The 16,828-nt window shown below is 59.4% G+C and overlaps 1 protein-coding gene across 1 annotated transcript in view; it reads right to left on the bottom strand.

The window, feature by feature from the left end:
• PRKCB (protein kinase C beta) overlaps nucleotides 1-16,777 on the bottom strand; it is a 90,652-nt gene extending 73,875 nt beyond the window's left edge. Inside the window, exons 1-2 of the mRNA XM_041490300.1 lie at nucleotides 16,552-16,777; nucleotides 16,302-16,333 (exon numbers count right to left, since the gene is read on the bottom strand). Of these exons, the coding sequence (XP_041346234.1) occupies nucleotides 16,302-16,333; nucleotides 16,552-16,724 (205 nt within the window). The 5' untranslated portion in view covers nucleotides 16,725-16,777. The remainder of the gene's footprint in view (nucleotides 1-16,301; nucleotides 16,334-16,551) is intronic.
• Between the last annotated feature and the right edge of the window lie 51 nt (nucleotides 16,778-16,828).

Raw genomic sequence — 16,828 nt, 5'->3', positions numbered from 1 at the left:
CCATCCAGCCACGAGCCCTGCAAGAATCACACCAGACAATTAAACAGCCCTTCCAAAAATAGCCTACCTGACCTGCTACCACTCCTGACTATCAATCCAGCCCTCCCTGCAGAGAAGCTGCTACAGTTGAGTCAAACCTCAAAACACTCCCCCAAAATAGAGCCAAGCCAGTGCCGTGTCTGTAAGCAATCCTCCCCTTCCTCAATTTAGACTGCTCAGAAACCTTCACAGAGAGAAAAATCACTACGTGTCAGGCAGAGCAGAGGCAGATATTGATGGCAAACACGGCAGAGTGGGGGAAGGCTGCGAGCCCGGGGTGCAGCCAGCTGGGGTGGCACAGCAGCGGGCACGGGGACACCAGGCTGCAGCTCCACCTGCTCACGGGGAGGAAATTCCAGTCTGGAGCCTCCAAAGGTCCCTGGCTGCTGCGTTCCGTGGTCTGCAGCGCTCGGGACTGCCCTGCAGCACCGACAGGCTGCCTGTGCAGGGAGAGGGGCTCTGCCTGCACCCCGAGGGGCTTCCCGGAGCCCTCTGCTCCCCCACAGCCCCCGCGCTTCGCTGGCTCCCGGCCCTTTGCAGAGCCCGTCCCGCAGCAAGGAGCTGCACCCGGCTGCTGGGCAGGGAGCGTCTGTGCCCGGCACTGAGGGGTTAAATCCCTGGGGCTGGAACCCCTCAGTGCCAGGGGCTGGAACCCCTCAGTGCCAGGGGGGCTGTAACCCCTCAGTGCCCAGGGCTGTAACCCCTCAGTGCCCAGGGGGGCTGTAACCCCTCAGTGCCCGGGGGCTGCTGTAACCCCTCAGTCCCAGGGCTGTAACCCCTCAGTGCCCAGGGGCTGCTGTAACCCCTCAGTGCCAGGGGCTATAACCCCTCAGTGCCCAGGGGCTGCTGTAACCCCAAAGAGCCCAGGCTCACCCCAAAGCCTGCACACAGCCACACCACAGCTGCCTTCCAGCCCCATGGGGACAGGAGAAGGCTGAGCCCAAGGAATCACCCAGGGGTTTGGGCTGCAAACCTGTAAGAGCATCCCATGCCACCCCCTGCCATGGGCAGGGACACCTTCCACTGTCCCAGGCTGCCCAGAGCTCCAGCAGCCTGGCCTTGGACCCTTCCAGGAAGGACCTTGCCGTGCCATGTGGAGGCAGCTCAGGCTCACCGCGGCTGGCACAGCCTGCTGCCAGCAGCATTCCTGGGGGAAGGCAGAGCACTCCATGACAGCAAGCTAAACCACGCAGGAGAAGTTTCTAGCTGGGTATGGTGACACCGGGGAGGGTGGGTGTCACCTCCCCCAGACTCACAGCTGAGCTACCCCAAGCCCTGGCAGAGCAGGCTTGCCCACCTGTCACGTAGATGCAAATAGACTTTAAAAAATGACCCTTCCTCACACGTTACACAAGGACCTGAAATGCACCCTTAGATTCTCCACCTAAGCCTTTTCAAAGGCTGTATAATTCTCATTCCCCTGCCAGTGAGAGTCTCTGACAGGAAGTTACTGCACGGTTTCCGTGTTACTTCAGCACAGCCCTGCTCACAACGCCTGGCTCTTGCACAGAGAGCTCCACAATGTGCCCCAGGAGGGCACCCAGGCCACCAGGACTGTCCTGCCAGGAGGTGCCTCCTCCTGCCCAGCTCCCAGCTTTGGGGGGACACCAGAGCTGGTTCCCAAGGGACAGCCAGCGTGGCAGCAGCACAGAGCCAGAGGCTCTGCGGGAGAGGAGCAGCATCCTCAGGAGCAGGGTAATTGTCCTGCCCATCCTGCCCTGAGAACAGCTCCCAGGCAAGCTGGGCTGGGAGGGGACACAGCAGGGGACAGCCCCTGGCACGGCCAAGCAGAGGCCAAAGGCTCCTGCCACAGCTCGCCATCACCGAGTACAAACGTGGATTTTTGTGTCTCATTCCATCAGCTCCACCACTGGATCCTGTCACCAGGAGCTGCTCACTCCCCCTGCAGCTCACCTTCTCCAGCAGCTCCCACCCAGCAGCAAACAGAGGTTTTTATCACAAACCAGCATTTTCCGAGCTGTTCCAGCACAGGTCTGCTCGGTGCCCCCGGGTACCAGCGTGGCTCCTGCAGCAGCAGCAGCACTGCCAGCTGGCTGTGCCAGGGGAGCAGCACAGCTCCCACCCCCAGCAGGGGATGCTGAGCCCCAAGGTGATGCTGGGGGGAGCAGCACAGCTCCCACCCCCAGCAGGGGATGCTGGGGGGAGCAGCACAGCTCCCACCCCCAGGAGTGGATGGAGGAGATGCAGAGCCCCAGGGTGATGCTGGGGGGAGCAGCACAACTCCCACCCTCAGCAGGTGATGTTGGGCCCCAAGGTGATGCTGGGGGGAGCAGCACTGCTCCCACCCCCAGCAGGAGATGCTGACCCCAGGGTGATGCTGGGGGGAGCAGCACAGCTCCCACTCCCAGCAGGAGATGCTGACCCCAGGGTGATGCTGGGAGGAGCAGCACAGCTCCCACTCCCAGCAGGAGATGCTGAGCCCCAGGGGGATGCTGGGGGGAGCAGCACAGCTCCCACTCCCAGCAGGGGATGCTGACCCCAGGGTGATGCTGGGGGGAGCAGCACAGCTCCCACTCCCAGCAGGAGATGCTGAGCCCCAGGGGGATGCCGAGCCACGAGCCCTCGCAATTAAGGCGCTCGTTTCAGTGTAATGGCTTGGCAGGGCCTGGAGAGCAAATAAAACCTGAGCAGGACAAGACCTGAATGTGCAATAGCCCGATCAAAGGAACAGCTGTCCTGACAGGCAGCCACCTCCCACGGCCACTGCAGAGCAATTAGAGGAGCCCAAGAGGCCGGGCAGCGGAGGAAGATGCGAGTCCAGCTCGTTATCAGACATCCCCCGGCCTGCTCCTCACAGGGAGGGACATCAAAGCCAAAGGGCAGCAGAGTGGGGCTGGAAGGTGAGCAGCAGCACCCACACAGCCCTGTGCTGCTGAGCAGCACTGATCCCACGGCTCCAGCCTTGCCACACGTGCCTGGCAGCACGGCCACGCTCACACCTGCCCCAGGTGCCACGGCTAAAACAAAGTGCTGCGACCCTGCCAGCCCAGATCCAGCCTTGTGCTAAAAGGACGGGTGGTAACAGCTCCCCAGAACCCGTGGGATGCTCCAGCAGCAGCAGCTGATGGTCCTGAGCGTGCCCATCCCAGCTCAGGTGGGGCCAAGCCAGCGGCAGCTCGGGTCTGGCTCCAGCCCACCCACATCTCTGTTCCCTAAATCCTCGTTCCCAAAGCCAAAAGCTTTAGCACCCCGTGCAAGTCAGCAGGGAGCTGACAGCTATTATTTTAGGAGTCTCCATATGGACCCATTGCAGCATCTTGCTGCTCTAATTTAGGGCACAGGCTGCCGGGGAGGGGATGCTGCTTCCACCCCCGGGGGATGCTGGACTTGGAGCACCCTCCTTGTCCCTAAAGGGGTTCCAGGACTCCAGGGGGCTGCCCCTGGATCCCTGGCAGTGTCCCAGGCCAGGCTGGACTGAGCTTGGAGCAGCCTGGGACAGCGGGAGGTGTCCCTGCCATGGCAGGGGTGGCACTGGGTGGGCTCTGAGGTCCCCCCAACCCAGGCAGCACCAGCACCCAGCTGGTCCCACAGAGCTGCCCCGAGTGCCCCAGCCCAGGGCAAGGAGGGCAGCCCTGCCTGGGAGCCCCCTGCTTCCCCTTTTGGCAGGCACCAGATGGGCCACGTTATTCTGAACCCTCTGCAAGTGCTGACACAACACTGCTCCCTCACATGACTTTCCTCTTGCTTTTTAAAGAAGTTTTCTTGTTTCGCTCTGACACAGTGGAAGTAAATCTACAGGCAGGCAGGAGTGATAAGGGAAGAACTTGCTGCAGAGCCCGAGGCACCTGATCCAGGAGTGAGATAAGTGACCAAGGAAGGGGCCCCCTGTCCTGGGGGATGCAGGGCAGCCCCTCCACCCGCAGCAGCGAAGCTCTGCTGCCTCCAAACCCCACAGAGCAGCAAGAGCCCAGCCAAGGGCAAGATGACCAAAGCTGTGGAGCTGGCTGTGCGTGGAGAGTGCAAAGCCCAGCCTGGGGTGGGACAGACGACAGGGACACCACAAAGCCACAGAGTCCTGGCTGGAGGGAGGACAGGCTGCTGTGAGGAGCACCACACAAAGCTGCTTCCAACCCCAAAGAGCCCCAGCAGGAGAGTGAGAGCAAACCAGAGCTCGAGGGGACCCCCCCTGCCCCTGTGTCACAGGGTGACATTCCCTTTGGTGGCCCTGGAGTGGAGCACCCACAGCAGCCAGCAGGTACCCCTGGAGCCAGCAGCCCCTTACAGAACCCAGCCTTGTAATTTCTGCAATTAAAAAGGGAGTTCTTCTACTGCGAGTTAAAATAGAAGTTTTTGTCACAAATTACCGGCTTTCACTCCCCTCGTACCTGAGCTTAAACTGAAACTTAAATGGAAATTTACAGGAGAATGAGAAAGTGAGTCAGCCTGCCCTTCCCAACAGGCATTTATTTTCATCCTCTCGGACTCGGTTAATAGTAACAGCAGAGAAATTAAGTTTATTCCAAATTTACAAAGCCCAGAAGAGGGGAGGTGGTTTTGTGGGGAACTCCAGAGCAGCAGGGACCATCGGATCTGCTGCTGGCCAGGGCTGCTGTGGCTGCTGTCCCACCCCAGCAGGCAGCACAGGGTACAGGGACCCTTCCTGCTCTGCAGGGCCCGTCCCCACGGCAGGACGTGCTGCGTTGTGTCACCCACGTTATCCCACTTTTCCCACCCACCCCACCCTGGGGAAATGGCTCGAGTGACCTAAAAGATAAACCAGCCTTGTAACCTGCTGGGAAAACTGCAGCCAGCCGACAGCAGAGGGACTTCACCTTCCAAAGCCTGAGCAGAGGCCAGAAGAGCTGGGAATTTCCAGCTCTCAGCTGGGAAAGGAACAGCAAGACTCCCAGCAAAGCAAAGAGGAAAGCACAGCAACGCTCCCACCACGGGGAGCAGGAGCCAGGCAGGACCAGGGGCTGCTCTGAGGAGAGGCAGCCAGGGGAGCAGGGGGCCAGGACAGCCTGGAGAGCCCTGCCATGGCCACTGCTGCCCAACACAAACCTGGTGACAGAGCCACCACCCCAAACACCCAGCCTGGGACCCTCGTGGGCAGCGCTGAGGCAGGGTCTGCAGCAGGAGCCAGCCCAGGGCTGTGGGGCTTGCTCTCATTTGGCACCAGTGCAAGCTGACAGCACAGGAGAAACCAAACAATGCCCAAAACACACTTCAAAATGTTCAGAACACGTTTCAGAGCGCCTTATCCTCCAGCAGCAGCAGAGCTGAGGTTCAGGAGATGCACGGCAAAGCTCCCTACCCTACTGCACATCTCTTGGGTATTCAGGTCAGCAGAGGGGCTGCTGGTAGAGCAGAAAAATCCCTTCAGGTACATAATAAGGCAGAATTGAATTCTGCTCCAAGGTGGAGAGACAAAAGCCATTTGTCATTCGCTGACAGGACATGTCCCCAGCCCAGCCCTGCCTCCCTCCCCGCGGAGCTGAGCGCTGCAAACAAAGGAATTCACACCCCAGCTTCTGGGACCAAGGCAAACCTTCACCCAGTGCACAGAGGGAAGGAATCTGAGCTACAGTTTGAAGTTATTCTAGAAGAATTCTCTACAAGGGTTCAGCACCCGACCGAAATGCAAATCACCATCATGGCTTCCTGAGCAAATGAGCTATTGCTGTGTTTTTTCCAGTCCGGCAGCATCTTGCTCTGAAGATCTAATAGCAGCCCTACTGAGCAGCAGCTAATTAAAGCCTTTCCTCCTGCCAAAACCCCAGATTCAGTCTCTAAATGACCCAGTAAGTGAGACTTTTTCCACCTCAGAAGCCCTGGGAGACACCAGGTCGGCAGCTCTGCCCTTGTCACCGCTGTGGCTGTGCCCTCCCTGGCGAAGGCTGGGCTGATCCCAGGGGCTCATCCCTGCTCCTCTCCCTCTGCTCCTCTCAGGGACGGTTCAGAGTTATCCCTTACACACCCAAACCCTCCTTTCCAGAAGGCTCCAGCCATGAGGCTCCTCTCCATCAAAGACCAGCGAGCAAGACAAATTTGTAAATTCACGGTCTGAGCTATTGGGGATGTTCCTCAGACACATGATCACACAAAAGCCAATTAGTCCAGGTTTAGAGCCATTCCTGGGGCAGGAATCCGCCCTGACAGGGAGGGGACACACAGGTCCTGCTCACCTTTCTGCCCCTTGCACACAGGGATGGCCCTCTTGGCAGCTCCACCAGCCTCAGAAGCCCCCTGGCAATTACAGATGGTGCACGGAAGGGCACTTGGCTCCAATGAGACCCCAAAAATCAAGTTATTCCATCCAGAAACCAGGAGAACATGGAGATGTTGATCCCTCCCCCACCAGGGCTGGCTGCCCAAGGAGCCCATACAAACCCTGGGCAGACACCACAACAAAGCCTCTGCCACAGCCCATCTCCATCATCATCAGCAGGGGCCTCTCCACAGCAAAAACGGTACCGAGCCACAGGAAATTATAAATGACCATTTGGGGATTAATTCCAGCTGTGCAGAAACCTTCTGGGGGCAGTGACTTATCCTGGGTGATAACAGAGGGGTTCCAGAGCCGTCCCTGCCAGCACGGCATGGCCTGGCATGGATTGGCATGGCACAGCCTGGCATGGATTGGCATGGCGCAGCCTGGCACAGCACAGCTCCTGCCTGACAGGGACAGTGCATCTGCCCCAGGCACCACTTCTGTCCCTTGAGCTGCCTCCCCACTCTTGGCTGCTCTCAGTTTAGGCCAAGCTCGGAGCACGGCCAGGGATTTCTCCTAAGCCAGGCTCAAGTTAAGCACCGGAGTGCAGTGAATGCCAGGAAGGGCAGAACCCAACGGCTGGAGCTCAGACATGGCCCCTGGAGCCCTGCCAGGCTCCATCCCCGTGCCCAGAGCCCTGCCAGGCTCCATCCCCGTGGCACAGGCTCCATCCCCGTGCTCAGAGCCCTGCCAGGCTCCATCCCCGTGCCCAGAGCCCTGCCAGGCTCCATCCCTGTGCCCTGCCAGACTCCATCCCCGTGGCACAGGCTCCATCCCCGTGCCCAGAGCCCTGCCAGGCTCCATCCCCGTGCCCGCAGGCAGGGCTGCTCCCCGGGAGCTGCTCCCGCTCTGATTCAGCCTCGGCACAGCCGCGCTGCGCTGGGAGGGCTCCGGAGCCGGAGACACAGTAAATAATGACTTTGCACTGCGTCAGGAGCTAATCCACTCAGTGATGCAAATGAAATTCATGGGCCACTTCCCCCTCACTCCGGCTCCTCAGTGATATTATAAAACAATCCTGACTTCATCGCGATGTCACCGGCTGCAGGAAGCTTCAGGGGAGCCAGGACGACTTTCACTCCTCTTCACCACCTCACTTTCTCATTCTTCTGCTATAATTGGAAATCATGAAAATGCATTTGTTCATGTGCTCCGAGTGTCAGCTATTCAGTGTGCTTGTGCTCTCTGTTCAGACCATCAGAACAAAGGTATTTAGCTGTTCCCCCCAAAGGTGAAGCTATTCCCGTTGCATCCTTTCACACGGCAACAAAAGACAGGGAGGAATCCACCAGCAGGATCAGCTGGAACACACTGGCAACACAGCACGAGGAAGAGGAAGAACAGCTGAAGGCTGAGATTTAGACATCTGAATCTTTTTTAGCTTCCCTGCTGCTGACTAAATATCAAATGTAGGAAGACGAGAGCAGAACCACCAGAGACTGGAGATTTTAAACATAGAATCAGAGAATCCTGCAACGGTTTGGGTTGGAAGGGACCTCAGAGCTCATCTTGTTCCAAGCCCTGCCATGGCAGGGACACCTCCCACTGCCCCAGGCTGCTCCAAGCCCTGTCCAGCCTGGCCTTGGGCACTGCCAGGGATCCAGGGGCAGCCACAGCTGCTCTGGGCACCCTGTGCCAGGGCCTGCCCACCCTGCCAGGGAGCAATTCCTCACTCCCAAGATCCCATCCATCCTTGCCCTCTGGCAGTGGGAGCCATTCTCTGGGTCCTGTCCCTCCATCCCTTGTCTCCAGTCCCTCTGCAGCTCTCCTGGAGCCCCTTCAGGCCCTGGCAGGGCTCTGAGCTCTCCAGGTGAATATTCCCACTCTCCCAGCCTGGCTCCAGCCCTGGATTCCTCTGGACTGGCTCCAGCAGCCCCACGTCCCCAAGCACAAGCCCTGAGTGACAGCACAGGCAGAGCCACGGCTCACAGCTCCTGCTCCAGACTCCCTGCACAGACACCAGTTATCCCCCATTTTCCCAACCACACCCCAAAAATACACAACTCATCTCCTGCTCAGAGCTGGAAAGCTTCCCTTGTTCTGAAGACTGAGCTTCCCACCCAAAGAGGGAAGCTCACAGACTGGCTCTTGGAAAAACCCAGATTTAAGTAGATGCAAAAACGCCAGTTTTCAGGGAGCTGTGCCATAACAAGCCTCAAGTTTGCAAATCCAGTAACTTCCATGTACTGGAGCTTATTAATATTGGATTTTTTGGCAGGCACTGCCTTGTCCAGCTCGGATTAGCAGCAAGTATATTCTGCTTGTCAGATTTAAACAAGATGTATAAATCTGGCACAAAAGCAAGACCAAATATGGAAGCAAATTATTTAAATTGACAAGATGTGGCTCAGAAGCATTAAGCACTCGCAGTCAGTGCCCATCAGCCGGGGCAGGAGTTAAAGTCTGAAACAGGAGGCTCACGAGGTTACCCACCCCAAATGCTTACTGAATCCAGTGCCGGGCTGCACTGGAATTTATTCTGGTTTTCCACACGATGGGAAGAGCAGAGAGGGATAAACAGCTGAGGGAGCCAGCCCAAAATCCTCAAAAGCAAGCAGCCTGGCTGGCAGGAGGTGACACAGAGCCCGTGCGGGACACGGGGCTGCAGGGGCCATCCCGTGCTGGGAGCAGCATGTGGCCAGGGACAGGGACAAGGACAGGGACAGGGCCAGCAGGGCTGGCAGCTGCCGGGGGAGCAGCAGCAGCAGCAGAGCTCCATCTGCCCCGCGATGCTGCGGGAGCAGAGCTGTCACCTCTCGTGAAAGGCACTTCCCGTCACAGGGAGCTGGCCTCAGCTGTCAGGAGCCACGGCCAGGGCTTCAGGAGGGTCCCGGGGGGCTCAGCCAGCCCCCCACCCAGGGGCAGGAGCCATCCTGAGCAGGGAAAGCGAGGGCTGCTGGCAGGTTGTGAATTACAGAGCTCAGGTGCCTCTCACAGCAAGAACGTTTTCATTTGTTCCATTTTTGCAGTGGAGGCCAGTGTGAACCAGGATGGATCAGTCCCTCAGAGCCTGCAGCACCCCAGGAGCCCAGGACTGAGCAGGACAAGGCACACAAGCCCCTGCACACAGGAGGAGCTCTCTGGCCAGAGCCACCCCTTTGGCTGGGCCAGCCAACAGCCGCCCTCTCCAAAGTGGGGACACGCCTGGGGTGCTGAGAGAGGCAGCTCCAGGGCACAGCTCTGTCCCTGCAGCCCCTCAGCACAGCCAGAGGATTTCCTCCCACAGCCCTCCTTGGGGTGAGACACGGAGGAGGGAGCAGAGAGAGCCCAGAGGCTCTCCCCGTGGGGATCCCCAGCAGCTGGCTGCGGGCAGCCCGTCCCTGCACGGCCCTGGGTGCCCCAGCAGGAGCAGGCTGTGCTTTGGAGCTGTGCCTTCCCTTCCCAGGAACTGCCACTTCTGGGAATTGCTTCTGCTCAACGCAGAACTCGGCAGGCACCAAGCACCAGCAGAGCCTCCTGCCCGCCTCCCCATCCCCTCTGCGGCTCCTGGGGGAAAACTGCCTGCCTGCTGCTGGCTCCTGCAGGACAGGGCCAGCCAGGGCCACCTCTGTCCCCTTCCTGCTGGGCAGAGCCCCTGGCAGCAGCCCTGCTGGGGCTGAAGAGCCCAGAGAGGTTTTCACCTTCATCCATCGGGTCAGGGCAAAACTGAGCAGTTACCGTGGCACCTTTCTGCCTCCGGGGACTCCTGGCCATGGCACAGAGGCCACCAACACCAGCCTAGCCCAGTGATAGCTGGGAGGGTGAGTGGATGGACTCAGAGCTGGGAACAGCAGCCCAGAGCTGTCCTTTCCCTGAGGAAAGGCAAGCCCAAGGGACAGCCCTTGTCTCTGCCCCCCTGATGCCCCAGCCCCACATCTCTGTTCAGGTTCCAGCTGGGAGGGCACTGGGTCACCCCAGGGAGCCCCTCCAAGCAGCACAGGACCTGTGGTTCCTGCTGAATCTCAAAGTACAGGACAGTCATTCCAGGGAATGGACAAGTCCTTGGCCAGGCTTTATTTCCTCCAGCATCAGCTGGGCGGTGTGGGGGGCTCTGGAGCTCCCCGTGCCCTCCCTCACCCAGCTGTGGGCCAGGACACCCATCAGCCAGGGGGTGCACACAGGGCAGCCCCAGAACACGGGGCTGGCAGCCAGGGCCGCATGCAGGACCCCCACACAGGGACTCCTGGTTTTGTGTTATTGCCTTTTCCAAAGAGCTCATTTTTGACAAGCTGCAGCCTCCAAGAGCACGGGAACACGCTGCCCAAGGCCCTGGGGTCACTCTTCCCCTACAGGGAGCTCCTCACTCACCCACCAGAGCAGCTCCGATGTGTGGCCGTGCAGAGCAGTGATTCACAGAGTCACCCTGCAGGGATTCACCTCCCCAGCACTCTCCACCACACTCTGTGCTGCCACCAGGGCCACCAGCCCAGGGTGCGGTCTGGCAGCTGTGTCCCTGAGCAGCCAATCCTCTCACAGCTGGCTGCTGCAGGAAAAGCCCCCTGGGCATGATCCCATCCCGGCCAGCTCTGCAAACATCCCCTCTGGTTGGCACACACCTGCAGGTCAGGGGAGGCAGGAGCACCTTCCCCTTCTGAGCACACTCCTGGTGACAGGGCGTTCCTGCCCTGGCTGGTCACAGGCACAGCCAGAAGTCAATTCCCAGGCACGGTCATGGTGCCAGTAGATCCAACAGGGATGGCACTGAGGAGCCTCTCTGGCATGTTCAGGGTTTTGGAGCTGCAGGAGGAGGAGCTGTGCTGGCTGGAAGGAGGGAGGGCAGCAGCCCACAGCGAGGGCTTGCACAACTGCCCTCCCCGCAGCTCCTACAGCAAGCCAGCAGTTACCAGAACCCACCGCAAGTTTTGAGAGCAGGTTCAGCCCCTCCTCCTGCTCCTCAGCAGACACCAAACCCTCAAGGCCTTGCTCTGTTTCACAGCCCAGACAGTGAGAGCCCACCCACACCTCGCTGCCAGGGAAGGGTGCCCTACACACCTGCCAGGGCCCTGAGCTGCAGGCTCTGCAGGATCACACGCGTGTGAGCGAGCAGGCGTGCAGAAACGCCAGCACTGTTTGCTGAGAAGTCTCCTTAGAGACAGCCCAGGCATTAAATTCCCCAGGAAGTCTCAATAGCTGGAGAATAATCGTGGCAGAGGCTCAGGACCGGGGTGGTTTAACCTCTGCAGGCGTGCTGCCCACCCTCCTGCCCCCCAGGGCAGCCCAGTGCCCAGCTCCAAACCCCACAGGCAGCATCCCATGGCCAGCAGCATCCCGTGGCTGGAGCAGCCAGCAGCAGATCCCCCCGGGAAGGAAACAGACCACCTCATTACCCGGGCCCGAGATCATTTTAGGATGACAGCTATCTCCGGAGATAAGAAAGAAAAATCCACCCTGCAGCTGCTGGGGGGAGGGAAGGAGAAACCACTTCCACTGCGAGAGCCGGGCGAGCCCCTGAGCGCCCACGGGGACAGCGCGAGCTGGCCCTGCCCGGCCCCAAAAACTGCCCCACAGCAGCTCCCGGCAAAACAGATCCAAAAAACACCCAACACCCCTCATCCAAACCAGCTCCCTCCAAACCAGCTCCCTGCCAGCCCAGGAGCAGCGGGGCCAGCCCAGGTGACAGCTCCAGGGCCAGCCTGGCAGGGACCCTGGCGAGGGGCACCCATTTCCCATCTCCTGTGCTCTGTGTGCACTGGGCTGTGCACAGCACAGCCCATCCGTGCAGCGGGGCCAGCCCCACTTCCCTTTTTTGCTGTACCTGCTCTGCAGAGCTGCCCTGCTGGCACAGCCCCTGTGGGGACAGACACCCTGCTGGCCTGGGGACAGACACTGACACCCCCCTGGCCTGGGGACAGACACCCCATGGCCTGGGGACAGACACTTGGCCTGGGGACAGACACCCTGCTGGCCTGGGGACAGACACAGACACCCCCCTGACCTGGGGACAGACACCCTGCTGGCCTGGGGACAGACACTGACACCCCCCTGACCTGGGGACAGACACCCTGCTGGCCTGGGGACAGACACAGACACCCCCTGGGCCTGGGGACACGGTTCCAGCACCCAGAGCTGCGTTACCACCGCCAGGAGCACAAAGCCCCCTCCGAAATCATGTTTCCAATTTCTGCAGCATTATATAATTAGCATCATTTGTGTTGCAAAAGTAATTGCAGTAACATTTTTAATTAGTCTATTTGAACACTAACATTTCTCCAGTGTGCATAATATGTTTGACACGAAATTACTGGGTTTGAGGAACTCGGGATGATTGGAGTTTGTTTTGCTTTTGTTTCTGACTTGTTTAATCCAGTCAATAAGAGCCGGCAGCCAGCCCGCAGCGTGGCTCGAGCTGCAGGGGAGAGCAAAGTGTGATGGGTTTCACTTCCGTCTGGGGGGAGGAAGGGTGGCTTCTCAGGGCTCCAACAAGAGAGAAATACTTGCTTGAGAGGTAAGGCCCGGGTGACATTTCCCAGCTGCTCACTCCTGGACTCAGATGTTGACTGGTGAAAAGACAAAACAGAACGAGAGCGCTGGCCTTGGAGGGCAGGGAGAGGAAAAGCTGGAGAGAGGAACTCTGTGTGGCACAAGGTTTGGAAGGAGATCTAATCTGAAGAGTCTCTTTGCTTACTGAGTCACAAGCAGGGACAAGAAGTAAACATTCTCCCCAGAAAAGTTACTGCATGACACCCAAGCACACATTACCAAATTATGCTTTTTTTCCCCCCCTTTTCTCTTGGGGAAGAATCAGGATTCTCCTTTCCAAGATCCTTTCCACACTGTACACACGAAAGCAGTGACAGATGCAGGTTATTTTTGCTCCCAAGTGTGAATCATGTTCCAATGCTCCTCACCTCTGCCCAGCCACAGCAGCTCGGGGTTGAGCAAACCCAGCTCCAGGGGTCACGTCCCCCTCAGCCCCCTGACCCACAGAGGGACCAAGATGTGCCTGGACAGCAGGAGGAACGGCCCCCGAGGATGCCAGGGCGGGGGAAACACGAGCAGGGAGGAGAGAGCTGCCAGCTCCCAGCAGCAGCACATTCCCACAGGCGACCGAGAACTTCACTCAAAAGCTTTCAGACCTTTTCCAGTTCCCTTTCCCGTCCTACAGCCCTTCCTCCGCCAGGAGAGCCAGGGCTTGGCCGTGTGCTCCTTCCCAGCCTGCAGACACCGCGGGGCTGCTCCCTCCATCCCTCCCTCCATCCCAAAGCATCCCTGCTGTCGGTGCTGCCGGGATGAGCCCCAGCCCGGGAAGGGGAGGACACCGCTCCTCTTCCTCTCTGCTCCCGAGAAGTTTCTGCACCTTCCAGCTGCAGCAGGGCCAGAGAGCCCCTCTGTGCCACGGGCTGAGAGGCAGCCAGGGCACATCGAGCCTCCCTCGGGAGGAGTTCATCTTCCTGGCAGCCCCAGGCACATCCTTCCTCTTCCAACACCCACAAGGTATTGATTTCTTTCTGTTCACCTGCCAGGAGCAGCGCTGCTCCTGGAGGGCTGTGCGCAGCCCTCCCCTGCCCACACCCGGACACTTTCTGGCTCAGAGAGAGACGTTGGCCCAGGAAGTCTTCAGATGAGCACAAGGATAAGGAGGAGATCGTGTGCGAGGATAAGCAGCAGATTAGCAGGCAATTAAGTGGCATTTTGTGGTATCCATTAGTATTTCAAGCTACAAAGAGTCAGTTTCTGCTAACTTCCTGCCAAAAGTCACAAGTAATGAGCTAATTAACAATCTAATTATTGCAAATGCCCTAGAAAGAAATCAGGGCACAGGTGAAAACCTACTTAAAGCGGGCACAGCAGCAGGAACAGCTGAGAGCAGCCAGGCTGTGCCCCAGCTGCATTTCCAGCCATCCCACAGCACAAGGGGATGGGACACTCGGGGAAGCTGTTCAAGCTGAGTTAAAGCTGTGCTCAGTAAAGGGAGAGGCAGACCCTCACTCCAGAGCTTCCTGCCAGCCCTGTGGGGCTGAAGGACCCCTACACAAAAGCCAGCCCTGGGATTTTCTGCCTCCGCGTCAACATTTTCCAAGTTGAACAGCAGCTGCAGCACAGCCTGTGGGGCACAAGCCCAAAGCTGGTGGTCCCTGCACAGTCCAGCACGAGCACAGCTCCCCTGGCACAGCTGGAGCAGGGCAGTGCCAGCCCTGGCACCCCCAGTTCTGCCTCCCACCAGGACAGGCCCCGGGGCAGCCGTGATTCCAGAGCAGATGGCAGTGGCAGAGACCTCTGTGTTGAATTCCTGAGCTGGGAATGCCCTGCAGGGAGCTGGGAATGCCCTCACCCTGACGGGCACAGCCCACAGCTGCTTCCCCCGCAGGAGCACCCTCCCTGGGCACCCCAGCACCTCCCAGCTGGGCTCTGGGAAAACCCACAGATCACTGATTTTAGGAAAGGAGAGCCTGGGCTGGCGTGCAGAGCGCGATCTGCAGGATTCCCTGCTGCACAGTCCATGCTCCCTGTGGCACACGCACGTCTGTAGCGCCAGGGTGACCTGCCAAGGGGGTTCCCAAGGCAGCAATGGATGTCACAGACCTGTCACACACCCCCGGGGGTGGCACTGACACCCTGGCAGTGCTGCTGGTGCCACTGCAGCCCACAAGGGCTCCTGCCCCCCGAGCCAGGGCTGCCCCTCTCAACCACTGCGAGCCCACCTGTGCCCTCGCACGCAGGGCTGATTTAACACTGCCCAGAAACACCTGAGCACAACCCTCGAAGCAGGAGCACAGTTTCAGGTTTGGATAACAGCTCCTGACAGCTGCAGGAGATCTGGACAGGCGCCAGTTACCCGACACTGGGTGCTCCAGGTAGAACGGAGCAGGCTCTGGAAACAATGCAGGCAAACCCTGCCGGGCCCGTGCCTGGTCCCCCCTGCTCCACAACACAGTCTGCGTTTCACAGACATGGTGTTTGCACTAATACACCTCACTGTAAGGAAAGCCAGGGAATTCACAGCCAGGAAAGCCTGGGAAGACCAAACCAGAGACCCGAGGTGCACAAAATCCCTCTCAGTAACGTGGCTGAACTGCCCATGTGTGAAACCTCAGGTACAAGGGAAGCTGTGACCTTGAGAAACAGCCCTAGGATACATTTTCGTCTCCATATCCACTTTCCTCTGCCTGCCAACACCTGTCCAGGCCTTCAGGCTGGGCTTTGGGAGGTGGCAGGGAGATGGTTTCGGTATTTTAAGGTTATGTGCGTGAGGCAAGTGTTAAGGATGAGGAGCAGCATCGTTTAAATTGGATTAACCTCACACTGCTGGTACAGGCAGCTGCAGGGATGCTCCAGACCCACCCAGCTCCTCACAGCCAGCGTGCCACTCCAAAACCTCAAGGACAGCTCTGAAGAGGAGCCTTTCAGAGCTCTAAAGCACGTTTGTTTTCATGCCAAATACCTCAACTTGGGAATCAGCCACCCGCCAAAATAAAACTCTGTCCCAAATATTCACAAAAGCAAAATTTCGCTGCCAGCAGCTGCGAGCAGCAGCCCCGTTTGAACCCAGGTGGGACCCACGGGCCAGGGCGAGCCCGAGCAGGAGCAGCCCCAGCTGGGCTGGCTACAACAGCAAGCAGAGAACGCCTGGGTAATTCAGCCGAATTTCCCGGGGGGACATCCCAAATCCCTGAAGAGCCTGTCCAGAGTCCCAGCATTATCAGAACAAAGAATTATGGTCATAGTAACCCGGCTACTGCAACATATTTGGTTATAAAGCCTCATTTTTTTTCCCCCAGCAACACAACTAAGCCATTCAAGTCCTCGCCGGCTGCGCAGTTCCAGGCGCGGAGCAGCCCTCGCCCAGCCCGCTCGCCACCCAGCACATGTTTTGGTGTTAAGTACATTAAAAACAAACTCCCCTCGGCCTTTTTCGGGGATTTAACTGAAGTCCCGGGCGCTTATCTCTGCTAACGAGACCCGACCGGCTTAAAGGCACCGACTAGTTGCTGGGTTGATTAAAAAAATGACTAAGCTGCTTGGCGGTGCCGCGGGGATGCTCGGGGCCGGTGCCGGGGGGCGGACGCGGAGTGCGGGTCCCCTCCTCACCCCCCGGCAGCGCCACACTCACCTTGACACTGGAAGCCCTGCTTGCCGAAGCCCCTGCGGAGAGAGAGGCGGAGTGAGACACCGGCCCCGGCCCGCGGCGCACCAAGCCCCGGAGGGGAGCGGGCACCGGGGCACCGGGAGGGGATGCGGGGCACGAGGGGAGCCGGGACGGGAGGAAAGGGGGCCCGGAGGACGGCGAGGGTGAGCCCGGGGAGGGATGTCCCGCCGAGCCGGGGTCCCGGAGCGGCTGCGGCGGTCCGTGCGAGGCTCACCAGATGAAGTCGGTGCAGTGGCTGCAGAAGGTGGGCTGCTTGAAGAACCGCGCCGTGAACTTGTGGTTCTTCACCTCGTGCACGTTCTTCTGCCGCAGGGCGCCCTTGCGGGCGAAGCGCACCGGGCCCTCCTCGCCCTCGGGGGCCGGCGCTGCCGCGGGCGGCTCGGCCATGCTGCGCGGGGCTGCGGGCCCGGCCCGGCCCGCTGCGCTCCGCTGCTCCGCCGGGGCTGCCGCGGCTCCGGCTGCGCTGCCGGGGCCGCTGCCCGCCGCCGGCG

This window comes from Pyrgilauda ruficollis, unplaced genomic scaffold (assembly GCF_017590135.1).
Source record: "Pyrgilauda ruficollis isolate IOZ18807 unplaced genomic scaffold, ASM1759013v1 scaffold122, whole genome shotgun sequence".
Lineage (NCBI taxonomy): Eukaryota > Metazoa > Chordata > Aves > Passeriformes > Passeridae > Pyrgilauda > Pyrgilauda ruficollis.
This window is presented reverse-complemented; position numbering and strand designations above follow the sequence as displayed.